The 22,500-nt window shown below is 35.4% G+C and overlaps 2 protein-coding genes across 2 annotated transcripts in view; one reads left to right on the forward strand and one right to left on the reverse strand.

Annotated features, from left to right (window-relative positions):
- The window catches only part of LOC115232434 (diacylglycerol lipase-alpha), a 241,456-nt gene extending 239,103 nt beyond the window's left edge, over window positions 1–2,353 (reverse strand). The window contains exon 1 of the mRNA XM_029802306.2: window positions 1,845–2,353. Coding sequence (XP_029658166.1) covers window positions 1,845–1,939 — 95 coding nt within the window. The 5' untranslated portion in view covers window positions 1,940–2,353. The remainder of the gene's footprint in view (window positions 1–1,844) is intronic.
- A 5-nt stretch (window positions 2,354–2,358) lies between these two features.
- Window positions 2,359–22,500, forward strand: part of LOC115230884 (exostosin-2-like) — an 83,329-nt gene continuing 63,187 nt past the window's right edge. Inside the window, exons 1-2 of the mRNA XM_029800998.2 lie at window positions 2,359–2,425; window positions 7,331–7,862. Of these exons, the coding sequence (XP_029656858.1) occupies window positions 7,363–7,862 (500 nt within the window). The 5' untranslated portion in view covers window positions 2,359–2,425; window positions 7,331–7,362. The remainder of the gene's footprint in view (window positions 2,426–7,330; window positions 7,863–22,500) is intronic.

The following is a 22,500-nucleotide window of genomic DNA, read 5'->3' on the forward strand; positions in this document are numbered from 1 at the left end:
AGAGAACATCACTTGAAAACCCATCTTAGTGTGCTTACATCTACGTTACTTAACGACTAGGTAAAAGAAACCGATAGAAGTACTAGGCTTATAATGAATAAGCCCCGGATTCGATTTGTTCGACTAAATGCGATGCTCCAGCATGGCTGCAGTCAAATAACTGAGACAATAAAAGAATATATATATGCATGTGTTTCTGTGTTTGTACTCCCAACATCGTTTGGGAACCGATGCTCGTGTGTTTATGTCCCGTAACTTAGCGGTTCGGGAAAAGGAACCGATAGAATAAACTCTGGAGTCTACGTGCGGTACTCCAGTATGGCCACAGTCAAATGACTGAAACAAAGAAAAGATTACATGTGAGTGTGTGTATATATGTATATGTATAATGTATATATACATACATTATATATATGCATATATATAAATACATTATGTATATATGTAATATATATACCTATACATACATACATACATACATACATATATATATATGTATATATATATATATATATATATATATATATATAGGGTTTCAAGGAATCGGGAAGGAAATATCATTCTCCAAAACAGAATATATAGTACGATGGAGAGTGTATAAAGTCAGAAATGACAGAGAAATAGTTTGATGAAATTCTATTTAGCCATAAGAAAATTGAAATAGCACGACAAATTGTTTCTTAAGCTAAAAACATGTAAATAATTCACATTATTATATTTAATAATAAATGAATTACTTACATGTCTGTATAAATGCAAAATGCAAAAAAAAAAAAAAAAAGGGAAAAATTCCAAAATATTGCAGAATTGAGGCTGCGTCCTCAGGTGAAAAAGCCTGATCAAAATTTTCAATGTAATGTTAGAAAAAAGCAAACGAATTATGAAAGACAATAATAGTAAAAACGGTATAAAATAACAATAGAATTTTCTAATAAATGGAATGGAATTCTAGTAATATAATTAAAAAGTAACTAGTCTATAAGTCTTAGTACAATAAAAGAAAAGATATATATTTATATTATATACATATCTATCTATCTATCTATCCATCCACACACACACATATACATACATATATATATATATATATATATATATATATATATATATTAATATATATATATATATATATATAATATATATATATACACACACAAAATTAATTTGTGTAAAAATCAATAAGAAGAATACTCCATCTAATGAGCGTCTAATATTGCTATAAATGCTTCTTACTACATGCATTATGTGCGCTACTAATAGTTTCACGCACAGAAGTACATTAATCAGCGTCAGATGAACGTACTTTAATCTTTTCTTGTGTTTCAGTCCAATGACTGTGGCCATGCTGGAGCACAGCCATTAGATATGGTGCAGCGGCGGGGAAACGAATTATTAGTAGCGCATACATGTTGTATGAAACATTATAGTAATATATAGATATATATATATATATATATATATATATATATATATATAGTATGTATGTATATAAATATATATGTATATATACATATAAATATATATATGTATGTATATATGCATAGATATGTATATTATATATATATATATATATATATAGATATATATATATATGCATAGATAAGTATATATGTATATATATGCATAGATAAGTATATATGTATATATACATACATATTCATACATAGATATGTATATATTATCATTATTATTAGAGAAATTGAATCTACGTATGTGTGTGTTTGTGTATGTATTATATATATATATATATAGCTAGTTATCAAGTCTCAAGAAGAGATAACATAGTAATGTATATATATATATATATATTCAAAAGAAAGGAATATAATAAAGAGATGTCTTACCATACGAGATGCACGACGATCATGATGACGGCAGGTACAACCAGATCGTCGGATCCGATGGACCACCTTCGTTTAAATACCACTAAACCAGGCATCGTGGAAACAGAATGTTTTAATCAGGCTGGTCGTAGAATATCCGGAAATATGTATGCATTTGTTATTTATTCCATTTTATTTCATCCTTTCATATGGTAGGCGAAAATCTTTCCGAAAATATTTGGTTAAAATGCCTCCGAAATAAATCCATGATGACCACAACGAAGTTATATTGGAATATAACTGGGTTGTTTCAGTTGGATACTTTGATTTTTTTTACTTTCCACTACTGTTTGTCGATTTATGTGTGGTAGTGGTTGATCTGTTTGTTGTTGATATTTAGTACTGAGAGTTTTACCTTGCTTTGCCAGAGAAATCCTAGCTGCAGTCACCCAACAACAGCCGCCTCCGCTGTTGCCGCTGCCGCCGCCGCGATGCAACCGAGTCGTCTGCTTCGCTGCTGGCAGTGCGCGCGCACCTCTCTGACGTCAGAACCGGAAATGGATGTCTGAAGCTGGTTGACGCGAATTAAACCACACGACCAGGTAAATTGCTTTTGCTTATTGTCTCATTCATCAATGTCTTTCTTACTAATTCCACCCACTAACTTATTAACTGTACTTCTAACTTCATCTGGTGCTTGGAATTATATACGAAGTTGATTATTTATAGTCATTAATGTGTTATTTGTTGATACATCTACGATCATAGATCGTTTGTTGGATGTCATTTTCTCTACACAATTTAAAATTTTAATTTAATTGACGTTGAGAGAAAGGAAAGTCTAATAATTAACATCCTCGATGAAAGATTTCTAACCGTACCCTACATAGAAACGAAGGACTATGTCAAAATCGTTATGCTTTTCCGTCTTCCTCCGCTTTCCAACTGTTTATATTCTTCACTAATTGCCGACGCAGACAAACCGCCACTCGCTTCATCGGACCTTAATGTTTACTTTATTAAAATACTTTTCTCTGATCGCTAGTGATATTAGCTTTACATTGGAACTAACTATATTTTCAGGAGATTCGATAAATGTCTTGATATATCAAAATTGGAAATTATCAATTCCTTTGAGATTATTTAATTATTTCTCTTGGGACCATTACAGATGAAACAACTTAAGATCCCAACTTATTGTTTTTGTTTTCTTTGTGATATCTTTATTTTACCCTGAAATAACATTAACATTTGTTATCAGTTAATCTCATTCTGGAATTTAGAGGAGTATTAACCTGTTGTTTTCTTGTTATCTTACTCAGCAGTCTTGGAATTCTCTGTCGAAGAACATTATCGGACAGGAAATAAATATCTTAGAATTCCATCTTCGTTGCAATCTTCAAAGTAATTACGTTTCTCACATCTGTTCTTAGGAACAGAATTGAAATAGTCCTTCTCCACCTTTGTTTTATTAATTTCGACAACAACCCCCTCAATCTTCTGAAGATTGAAATAACATCGAATGGGATATTTTGTCGATGAAGATAAATTTGGTAATCAAGGAATCTCGATTTAATTTCTCCCTTAAAAAAGCAAATTATTTTGTTTCTTAACTCTTGAAATATATTCTTAATGCTCTTAGGAAGAAAGAAAATGTCTGGTACATAATTTCATTTCTTTTTCCAAGTGTCATGTTTTGGTAAGCAGCCATCATCATCATCATTAGGCTTTCTACCAATGTTAATCAATTTCGGCCCCGCTTTTTGGATAATTTAACATTCATTACATCACTAATATTACTCTTGAGAAACGTATGAACATCACAGTCACAAACCTGCTTCTTATCTACTTAAGAAACATTAATTAAAACTGTAAATTATTTTAAATCAAGGGTCACCCACTTACGCGCATTAGGGGTTATTAGCTTTTATAGATAATATCTGTGTATTATGATCCCAGTTCATTTCTACTCTGAAATACTTGTTTACTTATATTTAGTTTAATTGTATTATTTAATCCTAGCTATTCCCACTACTTGTATCATTTTACCAATTCCACAGAGATGACTGGAAATCCTAAAACTATTTGACGAGTATATGGTTCAGGACATTTTACTTTAATTTAGCGTCTTAAAGTTGAATTTTGTGTCTGTGTACCATTGTAAAAGTCATCATATTTATTAATGTTTTTTAAAAATTATTTATTTAAAAAATCAAGCGCTGTTTATAGTTGATATATTTGCAGGACACGTTACATACAATGTCATCTGTGTTTTTCTCAGCAGTATAGCAACTCCTGCTATAACCTTGTGAAATTAAAACATTACTTAAAATTAAATTCCTTTTAGATTCTAGATACCATTTTAATATGGTCAACGGAAGTGAACAGACAAACCACAGGAAGCATGTGTACATTATCTAAATATCTTACTTCAGACAACAGCTATCCTACACATTCACCATTATCTATGTATTTTTAGATAAATTATAAATATAAAGATGTATAAACTTTAAACTGACGTTTCCCGAATTCAAGACAAACAGATGGCGCCTTTGGAGTTCAGGACATTCGTGTCAAGTGAAGAGATATTGTTCAGTTTCATTAGTGTATACACTTAAAAGTTACTTCTACCTTTTACTTGTTTCAGCTACCGGCCTGCGGCCATGCTAGGGCACCACCTTCGAGTGTTTAGTCGAACAAAAACATTTCTCCCCTAGTATCTGTTATTTTGTTGGCGTCTTTTACTGAACATCTAAGTTACAAGGATGTAAACAAACCAACACTGGTTGTCAACCGGCGATGGCGGACAAAGACACGCACTCACACACACATACACCATAATCATCGTCATTTTAACGTCCGTTTTCCAATACTGCATGAATTGGATGGTTTGACAGGACCTGCTGAACTGGTGTGCTCCAAGTCAGCTTTGGCACGGTTTCTATGGCAGAATGCCCTTCCAAATATCGACACTTTACAGTGTGTACTGGATGCTATTTTTCGTGCCATCAGCACCAATGAGGTTGCCAAGTAACTTGCAAGACAGGAAAGAAGAAAAGCCCTTTTAACTAAGTAGGTGAGTTTTTGAGAGGGCAGAGAGGTGACTTTATGGCAGGGACAAGCAGAGGCCTCTTGCTAACTCTGCAGTTATACAAGGGTGAGTAGGAATATCTGGGAGGAAGATAGGATGGTAGTGATGGGGTGCCATAACGTCAAGGAACAACAAAGAGGTGGAGTTAGGTGAGAGAGACAGAAATGGCTCAGGAATGATAGTCCAGGGAGTAGGGGATAATGAACAAGGCACAAAAGTAGTGGAGGAATGAGATATAGATATACATAAAGGTCGTCGTAGTGAAGTGTGTGTGTGTGGTGGCAAACTTAAGCAAGCATTGGGAATGATAGCAGATATGAGAGGTGTTAAAATGAAGTATAGCAGAGCAGAGAAGAAATATAGCTGGAGGTATGTGGGGGGATGGAATGATAATGAGAATGAGGGCTGGAATTGTGTGTGTGTGGTGTGGTTGGGGGAAGGCAGTAACTGGTAGCACAAAGAGTTAGGGGATGTAATATGTGCCAAGGATAGATGAATGTTGGGGGAAAGGAATGGGTATAGGGACAAGGATAGGCTTCCACACAGTTTCTGTCTACCAAATCCACTCACTAGGTATTGATCAGCCTGGGACTACACTTGCCCAATGTTTCATGCGGTGGGACTGAACCTGAAACTATGTGTTTAGCAATTAAATCTTTAAAAATGTTTGACTTCATCAGTAGCTTGGGATTATTAGAAATTATTTCAAAATCTAGATCATTTGTCATATAAATGGTAATAATGACAGAAATGGTACCCAGGTAGTTATATCCTTTTAAGTTTTGAGTTTAAATCCTGCTGAGGTCAATTTTGCTTTCCAGTTTCCTAGAATCAATGAAATAAGTACCTGTCAAGTAGTGAAGGTGATTTATGTTGTCCCTTCGACTTCCATAATAACAAAATTTGTGTCCTTTTTTCTGTACCAGAAATCATCATCATATCCATCATCTTCTCTAGATTTTAGATGTAGCTTGTGTCACATCTCTGGCAAAGTGTTTTTGCTTAATCAAAACCTAAGCCAACAACCAACCGAGATTAGTTATGTTCTTTCATATATTATCACCTTTTTTTTTAAAAAAATTCATTTAGAAGCGCAAAGAAATCATACCATTGAATTCAGATGCAGCCCAATTAGCTATTTACTTTGTGTCAACCTCTTCATGTTATTATACATGGCCGTGGCACGTAAAATACTCCAATGCGACCGTACGACAGGCACCCATGCCAACCCCCTTTGCTTGTGAAGACATGTTGGGGCAAGCGAAATCGAAATCAAAATCGAATTGAACCAGCCAGGATCCCTGGTCTGGTGGTACGTAAAAAGCACTATCCGACTCGTGGCCGATGCCAGCACCGCCTCGACTGGCTTCCGTGCCGGTGGCACATAAAATACACCAATCCGACCGTGGCCGTTGCCAGCCTCGCCTGGCACCTGTGCAGGTGGCACGTAAAAAGCACCCACTACACTTACGGAGTGGTTGGCGTTAGGAAGGGCATCCAGCTGTAGAAACATTGCCAGATTAGACTGGAGCCTGGTGCAGCCTTCTGGCTTCCCAGAACCCCGGTCGAACCGTCCAACCCATGCTAGCATGGAGAACGGACGTTAAACGATGATGATGATGATGACACAAGTGTGACTGTGTAGGTGAAATGCTTACTTCCCAATCACTTGGTTTCAGGTTCAATCCCACTGCATGACATCTCTGGCAACCATCTTCCATGGAGTTTATGTAGGCAGATTTTTTATTGCCAGATGCCCTTCTGGCCACTAATCCTCATCTATTTTCAAGCAAGATAATATTTTCCTATGGCCAGACAGGTTTCCATAGATTACTGGAAAGGATTGACACTGATTGTATGACAGTGACACTCATTTCTCTGTCAATGTCAAGACAATGTGACACAAACACTCATGTGCACATGCACGTTCATACTCACACACATCTCGTCATGGTGGATCCTTGAACTCTGTATATTTTCTTTTTCTCTCTCTAGGCTCGAAACGTTAAAAATTTTTCCTCTATTCCTGAGCATTAAACTAATACACCTGCTTGTTGTTCCTACATCTGTCTTCATCTTTTGTTTTCTGTAAATTTGAACTATATATATATATATATATACATACATACATACATACATACATACATGTACAACACCAACTTTCTGGACACTGATGTTCCGGAACCTCCTACAATCCACACTAATGTACAGGTACCTGTATTTCATTTAATTATTTAAGTAAATTTAATATTTGTTTAATTTAGAGTGTGGTGACCAGCCCATGTTCAGAAAAAATCACTATTTCTGAAAAGCTTTGGAACCAAAAATTCTGGAAATTGATGTTGTACCTGCACTTTATTTTCTTCCATAAAGTTTGCAAATATTTTCAGTTCACATTTTCTTCTTTCTTTTTCAGTTTTTTTTTTCTTTTAAAAATAATTACCAGCCATGGTTGGGAGAACTAGAGTGGTGCGAACATTTTATAAAAACAATTACCAATTTATATTAATATTACTGTTTGTATTACTGCTAAGTGCCATTTTGTTTTGGCCTAATTCAAACAAGCCATCTGAAGTTTACCATTTCAATTTTCAAACTGCTGAAAAAAGTAGAGAAGTTAAAATCCTGTCAACTAGTTCCCAGCCATTATCTCATAATCAAGACTGCATCTTCCACACATGTATGGATGTTTACCACTGTGGATACAATGATGATACCAAAATCAGTGTTTACGTATATCCTTTTGAAAAATTTGTGGATGAGAAAGGAATTGGTATTTCTCAGCCCACCTCTCCTGAATTTATGGAAATTGTACAGACAATTGCTAATAGTCCATTTTATACACGTTCACCGGAGTCTGCTTGTATATTTGTTCCATCTATTGACATGCTAAATCAAAACACTTTTAGAAGTGAAGAAATGGGACAAGCTCTTGCAACATTACATTCGTAAGTACTGTTTTCTATTTTTCATCATCATCTTCATCATCTAACATTGAATTTCCATTGCTTGCATGGGTCAGATGGAATTTGTTGAGTCATATTTTCTACAGCTGAGATGCCCTTCCTGCCACCAATTGTCACTTATTTTCAAGCAAGATATTTCCCCATGTTGTGGCATGTTTTTGCAGAAGACTGGAAATGAACAGTGTTGCTTGTATGATGGTGATGCTCATTTACAACCATCATATGTCAAGAAAAGGGTATACACCAACACACACGCATGCACATGAAAGGCTTCTTTCAGTTTTTCTCTATTGAATCCATTCACAAGGATTTGGTCAGTCTGGGGGATATTGTGGAAATCACCTACCTCAGGTGCCATGCAGTGGGACAGAACCTGAAATCATGTAGTTTGGTAGCAAACTTCTTAACCACACAATCATACCTGCATCTCAATAAAACTATAAAATGTCTGCAGCTGTCACCTTATCTGCTAACAAAGAACACATATTTTTTCTCTCCAAGTATTGAAATTAATTATGAATTTTTTGAAATTATCTCCTCTTTTAATCAAGAGTCACAGCTAACACTAGGTTTTGGTTTCCCTTCTCTAACTAAAAGGCAAATTTCAGTTAATTGTTTTGTCCTTTACTTGATTTAGTCATTGGACTGCAGCCATGCTGGAGCATTGCTTTGAAATGTCTAGTCAAACAAATCAACTTCAGTATTTATTTTTGAAAGTCTGGTATTTATTCTATCAGTTTCTTTTGCCAAACTGCTAAGTAATGGGGATGCAAACAAACTTTGTTTGAAAATAAGTGAGAGTTAGTGACAAGAAGGGTGTCTCAGCTATAGAAAATATGCCTCAACAAATTCCATCTGACTTATGCAGTGTGGGACACACATACACACACATGTATATATACTCATATATGACAGGTTTCTGCATAGTTTCTGTCTACTAAATTCACTCACAAAGCCCAGATTATAGTAGAAGATACTTGCCCTTGATACTGTGCAGTGGGAGTGAATCTGAAAACCACATGGCTGCAAAGCAAGCCATACTTGTGCCTATTTGAACATTTTTCTGTATGTCATTCAGTTACTTGATTTGTAACTCCCATTTGTCCACTCTACCTGGCTGTAAATAGGTATCACTGCTAGAAAACTAGCAAATGTTTCATTTACTTTACAATACTGATTTTAACTTCTTTTAAGGGTATGATGCACCCTTCACAGACACACACATGTGAATATGATCTGCAACTGCATGTCTAGCTTCTTGCAAAGTCTTATGTCATTCAGTTACTTGATTTGTAACTCCCATTTGTCCACTCTACCTGGCTGTAAATAGGTATCACTGCTAGAAAACTAGCAAATGTTTCATTTACTTTACAATACTGATTTTAACTTCTTTTAAGGGTATGATGCACCCTTCACAGACACACACATGTGAATATGATCTGCAACTGCATGTCTAGCTTCTTGCAAAGTCTTATGATACTTGGATAGCATTGAAAATTTTACAACATCAACCTAAACAACCACATTTTGCCTTAAACTGGTGTTTGATACATAAAAATTAACATAAAATTTTGATGCAAAGTTTTAATTTAGGTCACTTTAAACAGGAAATTTTATTGTGCTCCAGTATGGCTGCAGACAAATGAAACAAGTAAAAGAATAAGTCCAAAGGCCGTTTCAGACAGGTTAATATTAAAAGGTTTACGGAAAATTCTTGTAACTATTGACATTTGATGTTTCTCAGCAATAATTTAGTCATGGTGTCTCGTTCTAATTAATTATTTGGATGTGTTATGATTCATAATTGAGTTTTGTGTTATATTTTATTATTAATATAAATGCTATGCTTGTGTGGGAGTTTCAATATAAGAGTTATAACACTAGCTTAAATAACCACTAGATATCACCATAAACAACAGACATTCTCAATAGACTAGAACAAAATTTAATCCTTAAGCAACTGGCTGTACCTGGCGGAAATATTCTACCTGTTTTATGTTCAAATTGACCAGATCCAGCCTCACACACTGAACCTGTAATGTCATTTTTTGTCACACAGCTGTGATCTGATCACTGGCACAGTTCTGCTGCATTTCTGTTTTAATTTTTATTTAATATCTTCAACTGTGACATTCATGCCTTTCCTAGACATAATCTGATGCTCAGATTACTTTTAGGAAAACCTGTCAAGTTATTGTAGTGTAGGTTTGTATTGCTGTTTTTTTTTCCTAAATTTTAATGAAGCAAGAATCATAGGAATTATAGTTCTTCTGTTTCTCATTTGTTATTATTATTAACCCTTCATTAGTCACCTGACCTTGCTGAACATGGTTAGTTATATGGGGTGTTTACACACCCCAATACAAAAATGTTTATAGTTTTAGCATTATGTAAAATATACTCATTCTCTTGGTTCAGAATGTATATCTGCAATCACTGCTGAGAAGTTTGAAACCCTTGTAGCTGATTGATATAAAACAATACAATAAGATAAATTATAAAATTAAGTTGTGTCTGTGGAGAGTAATTTTCTTTTTGTACCTTATAATCTAACTCAATCACCAGTAAAATTTCCACTTTTTTCTTATAGTCAAAACTATTGAAAAAGTTGCAAGACGCAACGAAAATTTTAGGAAAATAAAAATAAGAAAAAAAGTGGAAATTTTACCAATGAGTGTGTTACATTATAAGGTACAAAAAGAAAATGACTCTTCCCAGACACAACAGAATATGCTTCAACACACGAACTCATATAAAGAATCTTGCAAACCAAATCCAAAAACAAAATATAAAATTAAGGAAAACTAAAAAATCTTAGATTCAGATCATATTTTGAAAATATGCACAGAATACACCATTTTGTGGAATTTTTTAATCTCTGTCATGAATATTAACATGAAAAAATAACATAACAAGCAATCTCTGTTACAATATGCATTAAATCAAAACTTGAACTGCGTTAGTCACATGGGGTGACCAGACAAAAATGATGTCTACCACCCATGACAGTTGAGCCATAACTGCACCACACCACCTGCAGCACACTCTGACTGAGTCAGAAGAGTAGAGGAAGGGAGCAAAAAAATAAGTTGCCAACTAGAAATTATGAGTATTTAAAAAAATTTCAGGTAACAACACACCCCATGAAGGGTTAACTCTTGTGTTGAAATATGCTGCCTTTGTTTCAATTAATTTTGAAATTAAGAAGGAACTTAGTAAAATAAGTGTCATTATTAAACTGATATAAGGTTGTGAACTGGCAAAATTGTTACTGTGCTGAGCAAAATGCTTAGCAGCATTTTGTTTCTTTACATTCTGAATTCAAACTTTGTAACAATTGACTTTACCTTTCACCCTTTCAGTGTCAATAAAATAAGTACCAGTTGAGCATTGGAGTAATTGTAATCAACTTAATCCCTCCTCTGAAATTGCTAGCCTTGTGCCAAGATTTGAAACCATTATTAAAGTGGTGTTTGATACATAAATAAATTAACATGAAATTTTGATGGAAAGTTTTAATTTAGATCACTTTGAACAAGAAGTTTTATCATAAGATAAAAAGCAGTCTCAGACAGGTTGATATTAAAAGGTTCAAGGAAAATTTTTGTGACTATTGACATCTGGTATCTCTCAGCAATCAGGAAATGGTTTGGTTATGGTATTTCATATTAATTAATTAATAAGATGTGTTATTTGTAAGTGAGTTTTGTATTACATTTTATCATTAATATAGATTCTATTCTTGTATGAGTGTTTCAATATAAGATCTAATTTGGTCTTTGTATATCACATGTAGTTCATGAAGTTGTCAATATTCATGTTTACAAATGAATTTATTTTACATAGGACATTGGCATCACCATTTATGAGAAATGACAGGTACTTATTTTATCAACTCTAGAAGGATTAAAGAATATTAATCTTGGTATGATTTAAACTTGGAATGTAAAAAGATACAACTAAATAGTATGTAACACTTAGGTAGTGTGCTGTTTAAGTCTTTCATTCATCACCTGAGGAATCTATATTTCTAACTAAAACCTACCCACCACAATAGAATTGATTTCCTAAAACCACCTTAGTAAATGCTTGTATGTGCAAAGCTCTGCCCCACTCCCATTCTCACTGCTCCTCCGATCTGATATTATTCAACTACCATAATCACCTGAAAGCAAAATGGGTACAAACTACACACTTCTCCTTTCTTTACCTTCCCCTCTCCTCCCCTCCCCAAAACAGTTTCCATTCCTCATCTTCTTCCAGTCAAGCTCCTTCCTCTGTGCTTAACTCTATCCCTAACACTTCCTTTATCCTCTATCATTCTCAGTGCCATCATGTATGTAACCTAAGCCCTCCCCCTGAGCCATTCCTATATATCTCACCTTCAGTTACTACAGCCTCCTCTATCCCATCTAACCATCTCCTCTCATATTCTTATGAAATATTCCTCTCTGTCCCCACCCCCTCAGTACAATCCTCTGTATCACTTCACCTATTATTTTTCCCCACTACACATTGAAACTGTGTTCTGAGTCATATTCACCACCATCTCTCCCACCTTCCTTATCTCTATCTTCCTCTCTATGTGTCCTCCCTTCTTCTCCAACTGGGATATCCTTTTATTTCTTCTACAGCAAGACACCTATCTCTGTCCTTCTATCATTCTTTTAACCTCACATCAGCTGGTACAAAGCTACCTCCCTTGATACTCCCTGCCACCAATCAAGGGGATGTTGTCTTGTCTTGCAAGTTACTTGGTGACCCCACCAGTGCTATTGTAACAAAAAAAGTACTCAGTACACTTTGTAAAATAGTTGTCATTAGGAAGTGCATCCAGCCGCAGAAATCATGCTAAAACAGACAATAGCATTTGGCATAGCCCTCTGGCTTGCCAGCTCTTGTTAAATCGTCCAACCCATGCCAGCATAGAGGACAAACATTCATAAGCAGAGGTGTAAATTTCATGAGCAGGTATGTGAAATCCCTTTGGTTATATCGAGGAAGTCCTTCTATGCTTGCTATCTGATAGGGCTAGCTCTGAACACACTGTAGACTCTTTTGTTTTGTCAAAGACATGGCTATCTCTCTAATACTGCTGCCATGAAAAACACACCCTGTATACTTATCTGTAAAATGGCTGCTGTTAGGAAGGGCTTCCAGCTGTAGAAACTAACTGGGATGCAGTTACTATGACCCATCTACATAAGCACCACTTCAGAAGATGTGCTGATTCTGACTGTGGTATTTTGTCTTATCTATCCCAGCATGGAAAGTGAATAAAATAATGATGATGAAGAAAGGAGAAATAGACACCAGAACATTCCAATGAATCATCATCATCATTGCCATTTTAATGTCTACTTTTCCATGCTTACAAGGGTCAGATGGAATTCATTGAAACAGATTTTCTTTGGGCAGAAGCCTTTCAAGTCTCCAAACCTCACTTGTTTGTAAGCGAGTAGTATTTCCCCATAACCAAACATGTTTTCATGGAAGATTAGAAATGAATGGCTTTGCTTGTAAGACAGTGACACTCATTTACAATTATCATGTGATTTTTAAAATAAGGTGTGCGTGCACGTGCGCACACACACACACACACACACACACACATGATGGGCTCCTTTTAGTTTCCATCTACCAAAACAACTCACAAGGTCTTTGTCAGCCTGGGGCTATAGAAGACACTTGCCCTAAGTGCCATACAGGTGAACCTAAAAGCATGTGATTGGGAAGCAAGTTTCTTAACTACACAGCCATACCTGCATCTGTTCCAACAATCCAATAGACCTTACCATAAAAAAAAAAAAACAATGAAAGAAAAGTATTATAATTACCTCATTTCATCTAGATAAGACTTTGAAGGATTTTGGAAAGATAATGAACCTTGGAATTGTTTCTAGCATTAGTAAGGAAATATCAATGTTTTTGATAAAATATCCCCATAAAATTTTTTTTATCATCTTGCTTTCAATTTGTGTGTGTGTGCTAAGATGGCAAGCTGGTAGAATTATTAGCATGTCAGGTAAGATGCTTAGTGACATTTCATTTGTGACGTTACATTGAGTTCCAATTTTGCTGAGGTTGACTTTGTTTTTCATTCTTTTGGGATTGATAAAATAAGTACCAGTTGATCATTGGGGTTGATTTAATTGGTTTAGCCCATCCCCCAAAACTGCTGGCCTTGTGCCAAAGTTTGAAACTAATATGTGTGTATGTTATACTTGTGATGATCAACATCATCATTATAATGTCTACTTTTGCATGCTTGCATGGGGCTGATGAGGTTTTATTAAGGCAGATTTTCCATGATTAGAGGCCCTTCTTGTTGTCTGTTCTTACCTGTTTCTAAGCAAGGTGATATTATTTCTCCATGGCAAGGAATACTAGAAATAAATAACACTGCTTGTTTGACAGTGATGCTCATTTACAATTATCATGTGATGTCAAGACATAGAGACACTAATATAAATATTCAGACACACACACACACATATATACAACAGACTACTTTCAGTTTCTATCTACCAAATCCACTCATGAGGCTGTGGTTGAGATATGGCTATAGTAGAAGTCACTTGTCCAAAGTATTATGCAGTTGGTCAGAACTTAAAACCATGTAGCCAGAAAGCAAACTTCCTAACAATGCAGCCATGCCTGCACCTGTGTTGTGGTTTGTATCTTTTTGCCAAGCCAGCCATTTTAGGCAGACACAGAATTGTGTGTATGTGTTTCCCAAGTTTTTATTTTTGGTAATTTCTTTAAATTGCTGTCTCATTTTCCTTTTATCCTGTGACAAGTGATGAGTCCGTCTAACAGAAATAAAGTGTTTCTACTAAAATTATATTTAAACAGTCAATCCAGGGAGTCCATTCTGTTATTGAGGGTGGGGTGAAGAGATTGAGGGAGTACGTCTTGTTTAATTGCTGTGTATTTCAGTTCTTCATACTGCCATCACCAATTAACATTTTTGATTGATTAAGTATTACATGCACATCCATACACAACACACACATCGTGAGTTAATGAAGCAGCCTCAAAGTGGTCGTTTGATGTGCGAGAAATAGCAGTAAAATCAAGGGTATAATAGTTAAAATATATTGGAAAAGGGAACAGAATTTGAAGGCAAAAATGTAAAATAAATAAATTTTTTAGAACAAAATTTCTTGGAAGAAACAATCACCCAATTCCTCGCTCTTTTTTCTCCATGAGGCAGTGGTAGCTAGTCTGAAAGACTACCAATCAGAGATTACTAATGTTGTATGTTACATTTAGAAACAATTCCAAGGTTCATTATCTTTCCAAAAACCTTCAAAGTCTTATCTAGATGAAATGAAGTAATTATAATACTTTTCTTTCATTGTTTTTTTTTTTTTATGGTAAGGTCTATTGACTTGTTTGGAACAGATGCAGGTATGGTTGTGTAGTTAAGAAACTTGCTTCCTAATCACATGCTTTTAGGTTCACCTGTATGGCACTTAGGGCAGGTGTCTTCTATAGCCCCAGGCTGACAAAAGCCTTGTGAGTTGTTTTGGTAGATGGAAACTAAAAGGAGCCCATCATGTGTGTGTGTGCATGCCTTATTTTAACTTATTTTAACAATCACATGATAGTTGTAAATGAGTGTCATAAAAAAAATTTACTGCGAAATCTTTCTCAAATTATACCTTACTGCTTTATAAAAGAAGTACAATGTAGTCCAGTGTAGTGTCTGTTTGGAACATAAAAGACTAGATGGCCATGACTGGAATGCCTTTGATTAAAGCTCTTCTGCATGGCCTACTTTGAGCTAAACAAGAACAACACCTACACGAATACTTAATCTGAATGCTATATCCCTGATTGACATCATCCTCCCCCACATATACACCATTGATGAAATTCCTTGAATGTAGATAATTCATCAGCAGCAGCAACTATTACTCACCTCCCTCCCTCTTTCTTTACTGTTTCTGGTTCTCTTTTGTTATTCTCCCTCCTTTCTTTTCTGTCTTTATCCACACTGCTCTCTGTATGTCTAATTGGCTTGCTTAGCTTCTTTTTCTATATTGTTCTTCTTTTGCTGTCTGTCTCTTCTTCCTTCTATCTATCCATTATGATTCCTGATTCTATTCATTATCCTGTACCAATCATTTTGTTTAAACATTTTTTCTTTCATCTTCAATAATGATAATGATGCATTAATAATAATAATTTTGATACAAGATTTGCATTTTTGAGAGGACGGGTAGGTCAGTTACATTGACTTCAGGACTTTAGGTGTACTTTATTTTATCAACCTTAAAAGAAGGACCATAGCAGAATTTGAACTCAGAATGTTAAAAAGAAGTTTATTAAGTGATGCTGATATTTTAGCTATTTATCTTTTATCTTTTACTTGTTTCAGTCATTAGACTGTGACGATGCTGGGACACCACCTCGAACGTTTAGTCAAGTAAATCGACTCAGTACTTGTTGTTATGTGTTTGGTATTAGGAATGGCATCCAGCCTTAGAAACTATGCCAGAGTAGATACGGGGGCATGATTCAATTCTTGGATCTGTTAGATCCTGTCAAACTGTCCAACCCATATCAGTATGGAACACAAATGTTAAATGATGATCATGAAACCAGTTGTTCAATATAATATTGAGTAAGTATTTGCTTAACTTAAAATGTTTCCCATGTTTGTAACAACATGTAATAACTGAAGCATTATGATATCGACTTGCTAATATACTGTTAATGTAAAGATAATATACTGTTACATCATTGAGTAAAGAATATTCAACAGCTGGTTTTAACAGCTTTAAGATCAATGATTTTAGACATTTGACCTACTTGTACCTTTGTCTACCTGTAAGTCTCAATCAAAAATCCATAACTAGATAATTGAAAAGAGATTTAGTTCAAGTATAAATGCATGGTTAAGAAATTGGTTTCCTGACCATGTGGTTTCAAATTCAATCTCACTGCATTGCACCTTGGGCAAGTAAGTGTCTTCTACTGTAACCCTGGGATGACCAAAGCTTTCTGGATGGATTTGGAAGACTGTAACCAAAAGAAGCCTGATCAATTTGACAGTTTTCTACCTTGGTCATTACTTCTTTTTTAGCCTGTTGGCTTATTCATTTAATCCTTGTGTCACATTGTTTCTGTTAAAATACACTACCTTTCTTTCAATTCATTGTGAAAATAATGAAACATTTATTAAAATAACTTTCTCATTATTAAGCTAATGTTTGGGATATAAATTAACATGAAATTTTAATGGAATGTTCTAATTTAGATAATTTTAAAAACATGAGATTTATGTTGTAGAACCAGGGTTGATTTTGAGTTTGTTGCCATCAAAGGGTTGACCAGTTATGTAACAAAAAGACTATGAAGGTTTAGACTTAGGGCTTGCAGATAGTTAGTATTGACTTCAATCGGTCAATAAATGCCTGAAGCAATTTTGAGCATTAAGGATGCTGAATTATTAGTGAAGTGAATCTTGAAGAGAGTAGGTAATAAAAGGCCAAAACTCACTAATTTCCAGCCAAATATCAATGAGATAAGTAGTGCTCACCAAACACATATTAAATATTCCAACTATATCAATATTATTAGATTGAATTTTTATTGTTCTTTATGAATTTCATTATCTTTTTATCTTTTATTTGTTTCAGTCTCGGAACTGTGGCCAGGCTGAGGCACCATCTTCTAGGGTTTAGTTGAACAAATTAATCCCAGTACTAATTTGTTAAAGCCTGGTGCTTATTCGATCAGTCATCTTTTGCTAAACTGCTAAGTTATGGGGATGTAAACAAACCAACACCAGTTGTCAAGTGATAATGGAGCGCACAAGCACAAAGTGAACACACACACACACACACACACGCGCACGCACACATACAATGGGTTTCTTTCAGTTTTCTGTCTTCCAAATCAATTCACAAGGCTTTGGTTGGCACTAGGCTATAGTTGAAGATGCTTGCCCAAAGTGCCGCATAGTGGAACAGAACCCAGAATTATGTGGCTGGGAAGTAACCTTCTTTCCCCACACCTGCACCCATTTTTCATTAATCACCTTAAATATTTCTTATTAAAATGTCATAATACCATGGTGGAAAAAAGGAATTATTGTTTTTAAATCAAGAAATTTTTTTATTAATGATACTTTTAATTTTATTTTAGAAATTTACATGCTGCTGGATGGAATTACAATAAGGTTTCACTGATTCTATCAATAGGTGAATGATATAAAAGGCTTGCTAACCCTACCAGTCTAGACAGAACTATGTGCTCCAAACTTATTACTAGCATTTGCTAATTCTGGAACACTTCTGAACCAGAACATTTGCTTCCAATTTGTAAATATATATATATATTTAGGAAATGAAGAAAATAAAAATAAATGTAATAGATATGAAAAATAAAAATAAAAGATGGTGAAAGCTATTGTAACTAACAACAATTGAAAGGAAATATAAGGAAAAGGTGTAAAGAAATAAAATATATATTAAATGACAGTAAATAATTCTCTTTCATAGATGTGTCTTTAGTGGTGTATGTGTGTGTGTAGTGATAGTTGTGGTTATATATTGATTATTTAGCAACAGTAAGGAGCTGAAGAACAGAAGTTTCTAGAAGTGTATCAATTGAATGTTTAAAGTATCAGGTACTTTTAAAGTTCTGCCTTGTTCACTGAACTAGAAACTGCCTTATTTGATGTTATTTCTTTTGGTTTTTGTTTGTGTGCATGTGTGTGTGCACTCATGTGTATGCATATTTATGTGTGTACAACATAACAATTCCCAGCTGTTTTAACTGATACCTAGGTGGAAGGTGACATATTTAAAGGAGTTCAACGTGGCAGTTTAATCTTTTTATTTAACCTGTTCTTTTATTGTAATGTTGTTGTGTCTGCCTTTCAGGGTGAGTTGTGGTGGTCTGAAGTAAGTTCTGATATAGATCAATACAAGGAAAACAAATCACACTCTAGCTTAATGTTATAAGAGCTTGTAATTGAACAGAAGACATTTATTGAATAGAAGAGAAACAAAGAGATAGATAGAGATGTAGTTAGAAAGATATGTAGATAGATAGAAAAATAGATATAAACTGTGAGGAGCTTCTTAGTTACGAGTAAATAGATACATATAGATATGTAATGTGGTATGTAGTTAGATAGCTAGATATAAACAGCAAGATGGATAAATAGGTTGCTGACTCTTTAGATATAGGTTGATAGATAATTAGGTAGGTAGGTGTATATATATATATATATATATATATATCTATATCTATATATATATATATATATTGATAGATGGCAATAGGAATAACCTAAAAGGGAAACATACAACAGGAAGAAAGGAAAAGAAAAAGGCAATGAAAGAGCTTAGCAGTACAAAATATAGCTTTATTTATTTTCCCTTCTTTATTGACCCTCACTTACCTTCCCCACCCTTTATTCTTTATGTCATTATTATAAAGAATTAAGGTTCTATGGATTAATATTAAAATTAAAATAAAAGGAAGACAAACATATGATGAAAAATGATATATACAAAGAGGGTGAGAGAGAGAGAGAGAGAGAGAGAGAGAGAGAGAGAGAGTATGGTTGCTAGGCTAAGCTTAACATTACATGAACAGCAAAAATACTTATATTATTGGGTTTGGAGAAATTGGTTTTTACACTAAGCAAGAACACAAAACGAAAGAGAGAGAAAACAGTGAAATGAATTGAAGTGAGTTGAAGCTAACATGGCCAATACATTTGTGTAAGATATCCAATGTCATGCTTCATTTCATATTAACTAGTTTCTGTATAATCCTTTAGAAAGAGATTTAATGAAAGTTTTTACATTTGTTGCATTCAAGGAAAAAATATCTTATATTATCATCATCACTATTTTGATGTCCACTTTTTCTTTGATTCTATGGGTCAGACAGAATTTGTTGTGGCAGCTTTTCTACTACCAGGTGCCCTTCCTGATACAACTTTCACCTACTGCAAGGTAATATTTATTACCCTTGGTTAGACATGTTTTTTTATGGAGGACTGATAACAAGCAACATTGTTTGTATGATGGTAAAGCTCATTGCGAACCGTTATGTAATATCAAGACCAGCACACACACACACATACATATATATGATGAGCTCCCTTCAGTTTCTGTCTACCAGATCCACCCAAGGCTTTGGTCAACTTCAACCATCTCCGTTATGACACTCCTAATTCATTTGTCTTCTCATCACCAATATTGTGTCCATCCTTCCACTCCCTACACTATCCATTTACATCCAGTCTATTTTCTCCTCTACATCATCTTTCTGGAATTCCCCCTAAGAATATATTTTTCCTGCAGCTGTTAACTATTCAGTAAAAATATTAACCATGTTGATCTCCTTGGTTTTGGTGAGTCTATGAAGGCCATTGAAACTGCTCTTCCTCTAGATGAAATCAATAAATAAAAATCAAATAAAGCTCTATTCACAGTTATAAAACTATTCGGTTTAAAGCAAAAATCAATGCTGGTGCATTGCTCAAGCTGCTGAATTTTGCACAGAGTTCAGTAACAAATGGCTATAATGTCATGGCGCTTGAATATTATATGGCAAACTCAAGATTGCTTTTACCACACAAAATAGAAGTGTAAACTGCTACAATTGATTATTTAACCCTTTAGCATTTAAACCGGCCATATCCGGCCAAAAGTATTCTGCCTGTTTTATGTTCAAACTGGCCAGATCTGGTCTCTCACACCAACCCTACAATATCGTTTTAAAAATTAACAGCTACCTCATCAAAATCTCAAAGCTACAAGATAATGCATGATTATTTCAAAACAATGTGAATAAAGAAGCATTAATTTTGGCAGAATAATGTGATCACTAAAGGGTTAAACCAGTGGTTCTCAACCATTTTTTGCATATGGACCACTTTGATTCCTGTTTTACTTTACTGGACCTCTGTGGCCATCCACTGTATATAAAAAAATCCTACTGTATTTTCATAATTAAATATTATATGTACCCACAAGGGCTATATGAACCAAGGATAAGAACTACTGATTTAAACCATTCATAGGTGGCCTATCATATATATATATATATCATCATCATCATTTAACGTCCGCTTTCCATGCTAGCATGGGTTGGACGGTTCAACTGGGGTCTGGGGAGCCCGAAAGCTGCACCAGTCCAGTCAGATCTGGCCGTGTTTCTACAGCTGGATGCCCTTCCTAACGCCAACCACTCCGAGAGTGTAGTGGGTGATTTTATGTGCCACCGACACAGGTGCCAGACGAGGCTGGCAAACGGCCACGCTCGGATGGTGTTTTATATATATATATATATATATATATATATAGAATTTGTATCCTTGTGGTACCAGTGCCGGTGGCACATAAGAAAACCATCCGAATGTGACCGTAGCCAGTACCGCATCGACTGGCCTCTGTGCTGAGGGCACGTAACAAACACCATCCGAGCGTGGCCGTTCGCCAGCCTCGTCTGGCACCTGTGTCGGTGACACATAAGAAAACACCATCCGAGCGTGGCCGTCTGCCAGCCTCGTCTGGCACCTGTATCGCTGGGACATAAAAAACACCATCTGAGCGTGGCCGTCTGCCAGCCTCGTCTGGCACCTGTGTTGGTGGCACATAAAATCACCCACTACACTCTCGGAGTGGTTGGCGTTAGGAAGGGCATCCAGCTGTAGAAACACTGCCAGATCTGACTGGCCTGGTGCAGCCTTCGGGCTTGCCAGACCCCAGTTGAACCGTCCAACCCATGCTAGCATGGAAAGCGGACGTTAAACGATGATGATGATGATATATATATATATATATATATATATGTGCATGTCTGTCTGTTTATATACACACAAATAGACACAAGAGTGGCTGGCTGGTTGAGAATCTTTCTTCCCAAGCATGTGATCTTAAGTTAGGTCCCACTTGGGTGAGTGTCTTCTATTATAGCTTCAGGTCAACCAAATCCTTATGAGTAAGCAGAAACTGAAAGAAGCCTGTTGTGTGTGTGTGTGTGTGTGCGCTCGCGCATTTGTGTTTGTACTCTTCTCTTATCATTATGTGATGATTCTAAACAAGCATCATATCATACAAATGATGATGTTCATTATCCATCTCCTTCCTTGAAATACATGTCTAGCCACTGGAAATTATTACTTTACTCCTAAACAAGTGAGAGTTGGTGACAGGAAAGGCATCTGGCTGTAAAAGATCTGTCTCAATGAATTCTGTCTAATCCATGAAAACATGTAAAAGTGAATGTTCAAACGAGCTGGCAGAATTGTTAGCAAGCCAGGTGAAATGCTTAACAGTATTTTGTCTGTCTTTGTGTTCTGAGTTCAAATTCTGCTGAGGTTGACTTTGCCTTTCATCCTTTCATGATCGATTAAATAAGAACCAGTTACGCATTGGGGTTGATGTAATTGGCTTAATCCCTTTGTCTGTCCTTGTTTGTCCCCTCTATGTTAAGCTCCTTTTGGGCAATAAAGGAATTAATTATTTTTATCACCTGTGCAGGTGGCACATAAAAAGCACCCACTACACTCACGGAGTGGTTGGCGTTAGGAAGGGCATCAAGCTGTAGAAACATTGCCAGATAAGACTGGAGCCTGGGGCAG

The sequence above is a fragment of the Octopus sinensis genome, linkage group LG2 (assembly GCF_006345805.1).
Source record: "Octopus sinensis linkage group LG2, ASM634580v1, whole genome shotgun sequence".
In the NCBI taxonomy this organism is placed as follows: Eukaryota; Metazoa; Mollusca; class Cephalopoda; order Octopoda; family Octopodidae; genus Octopus; species Octopus sinensis.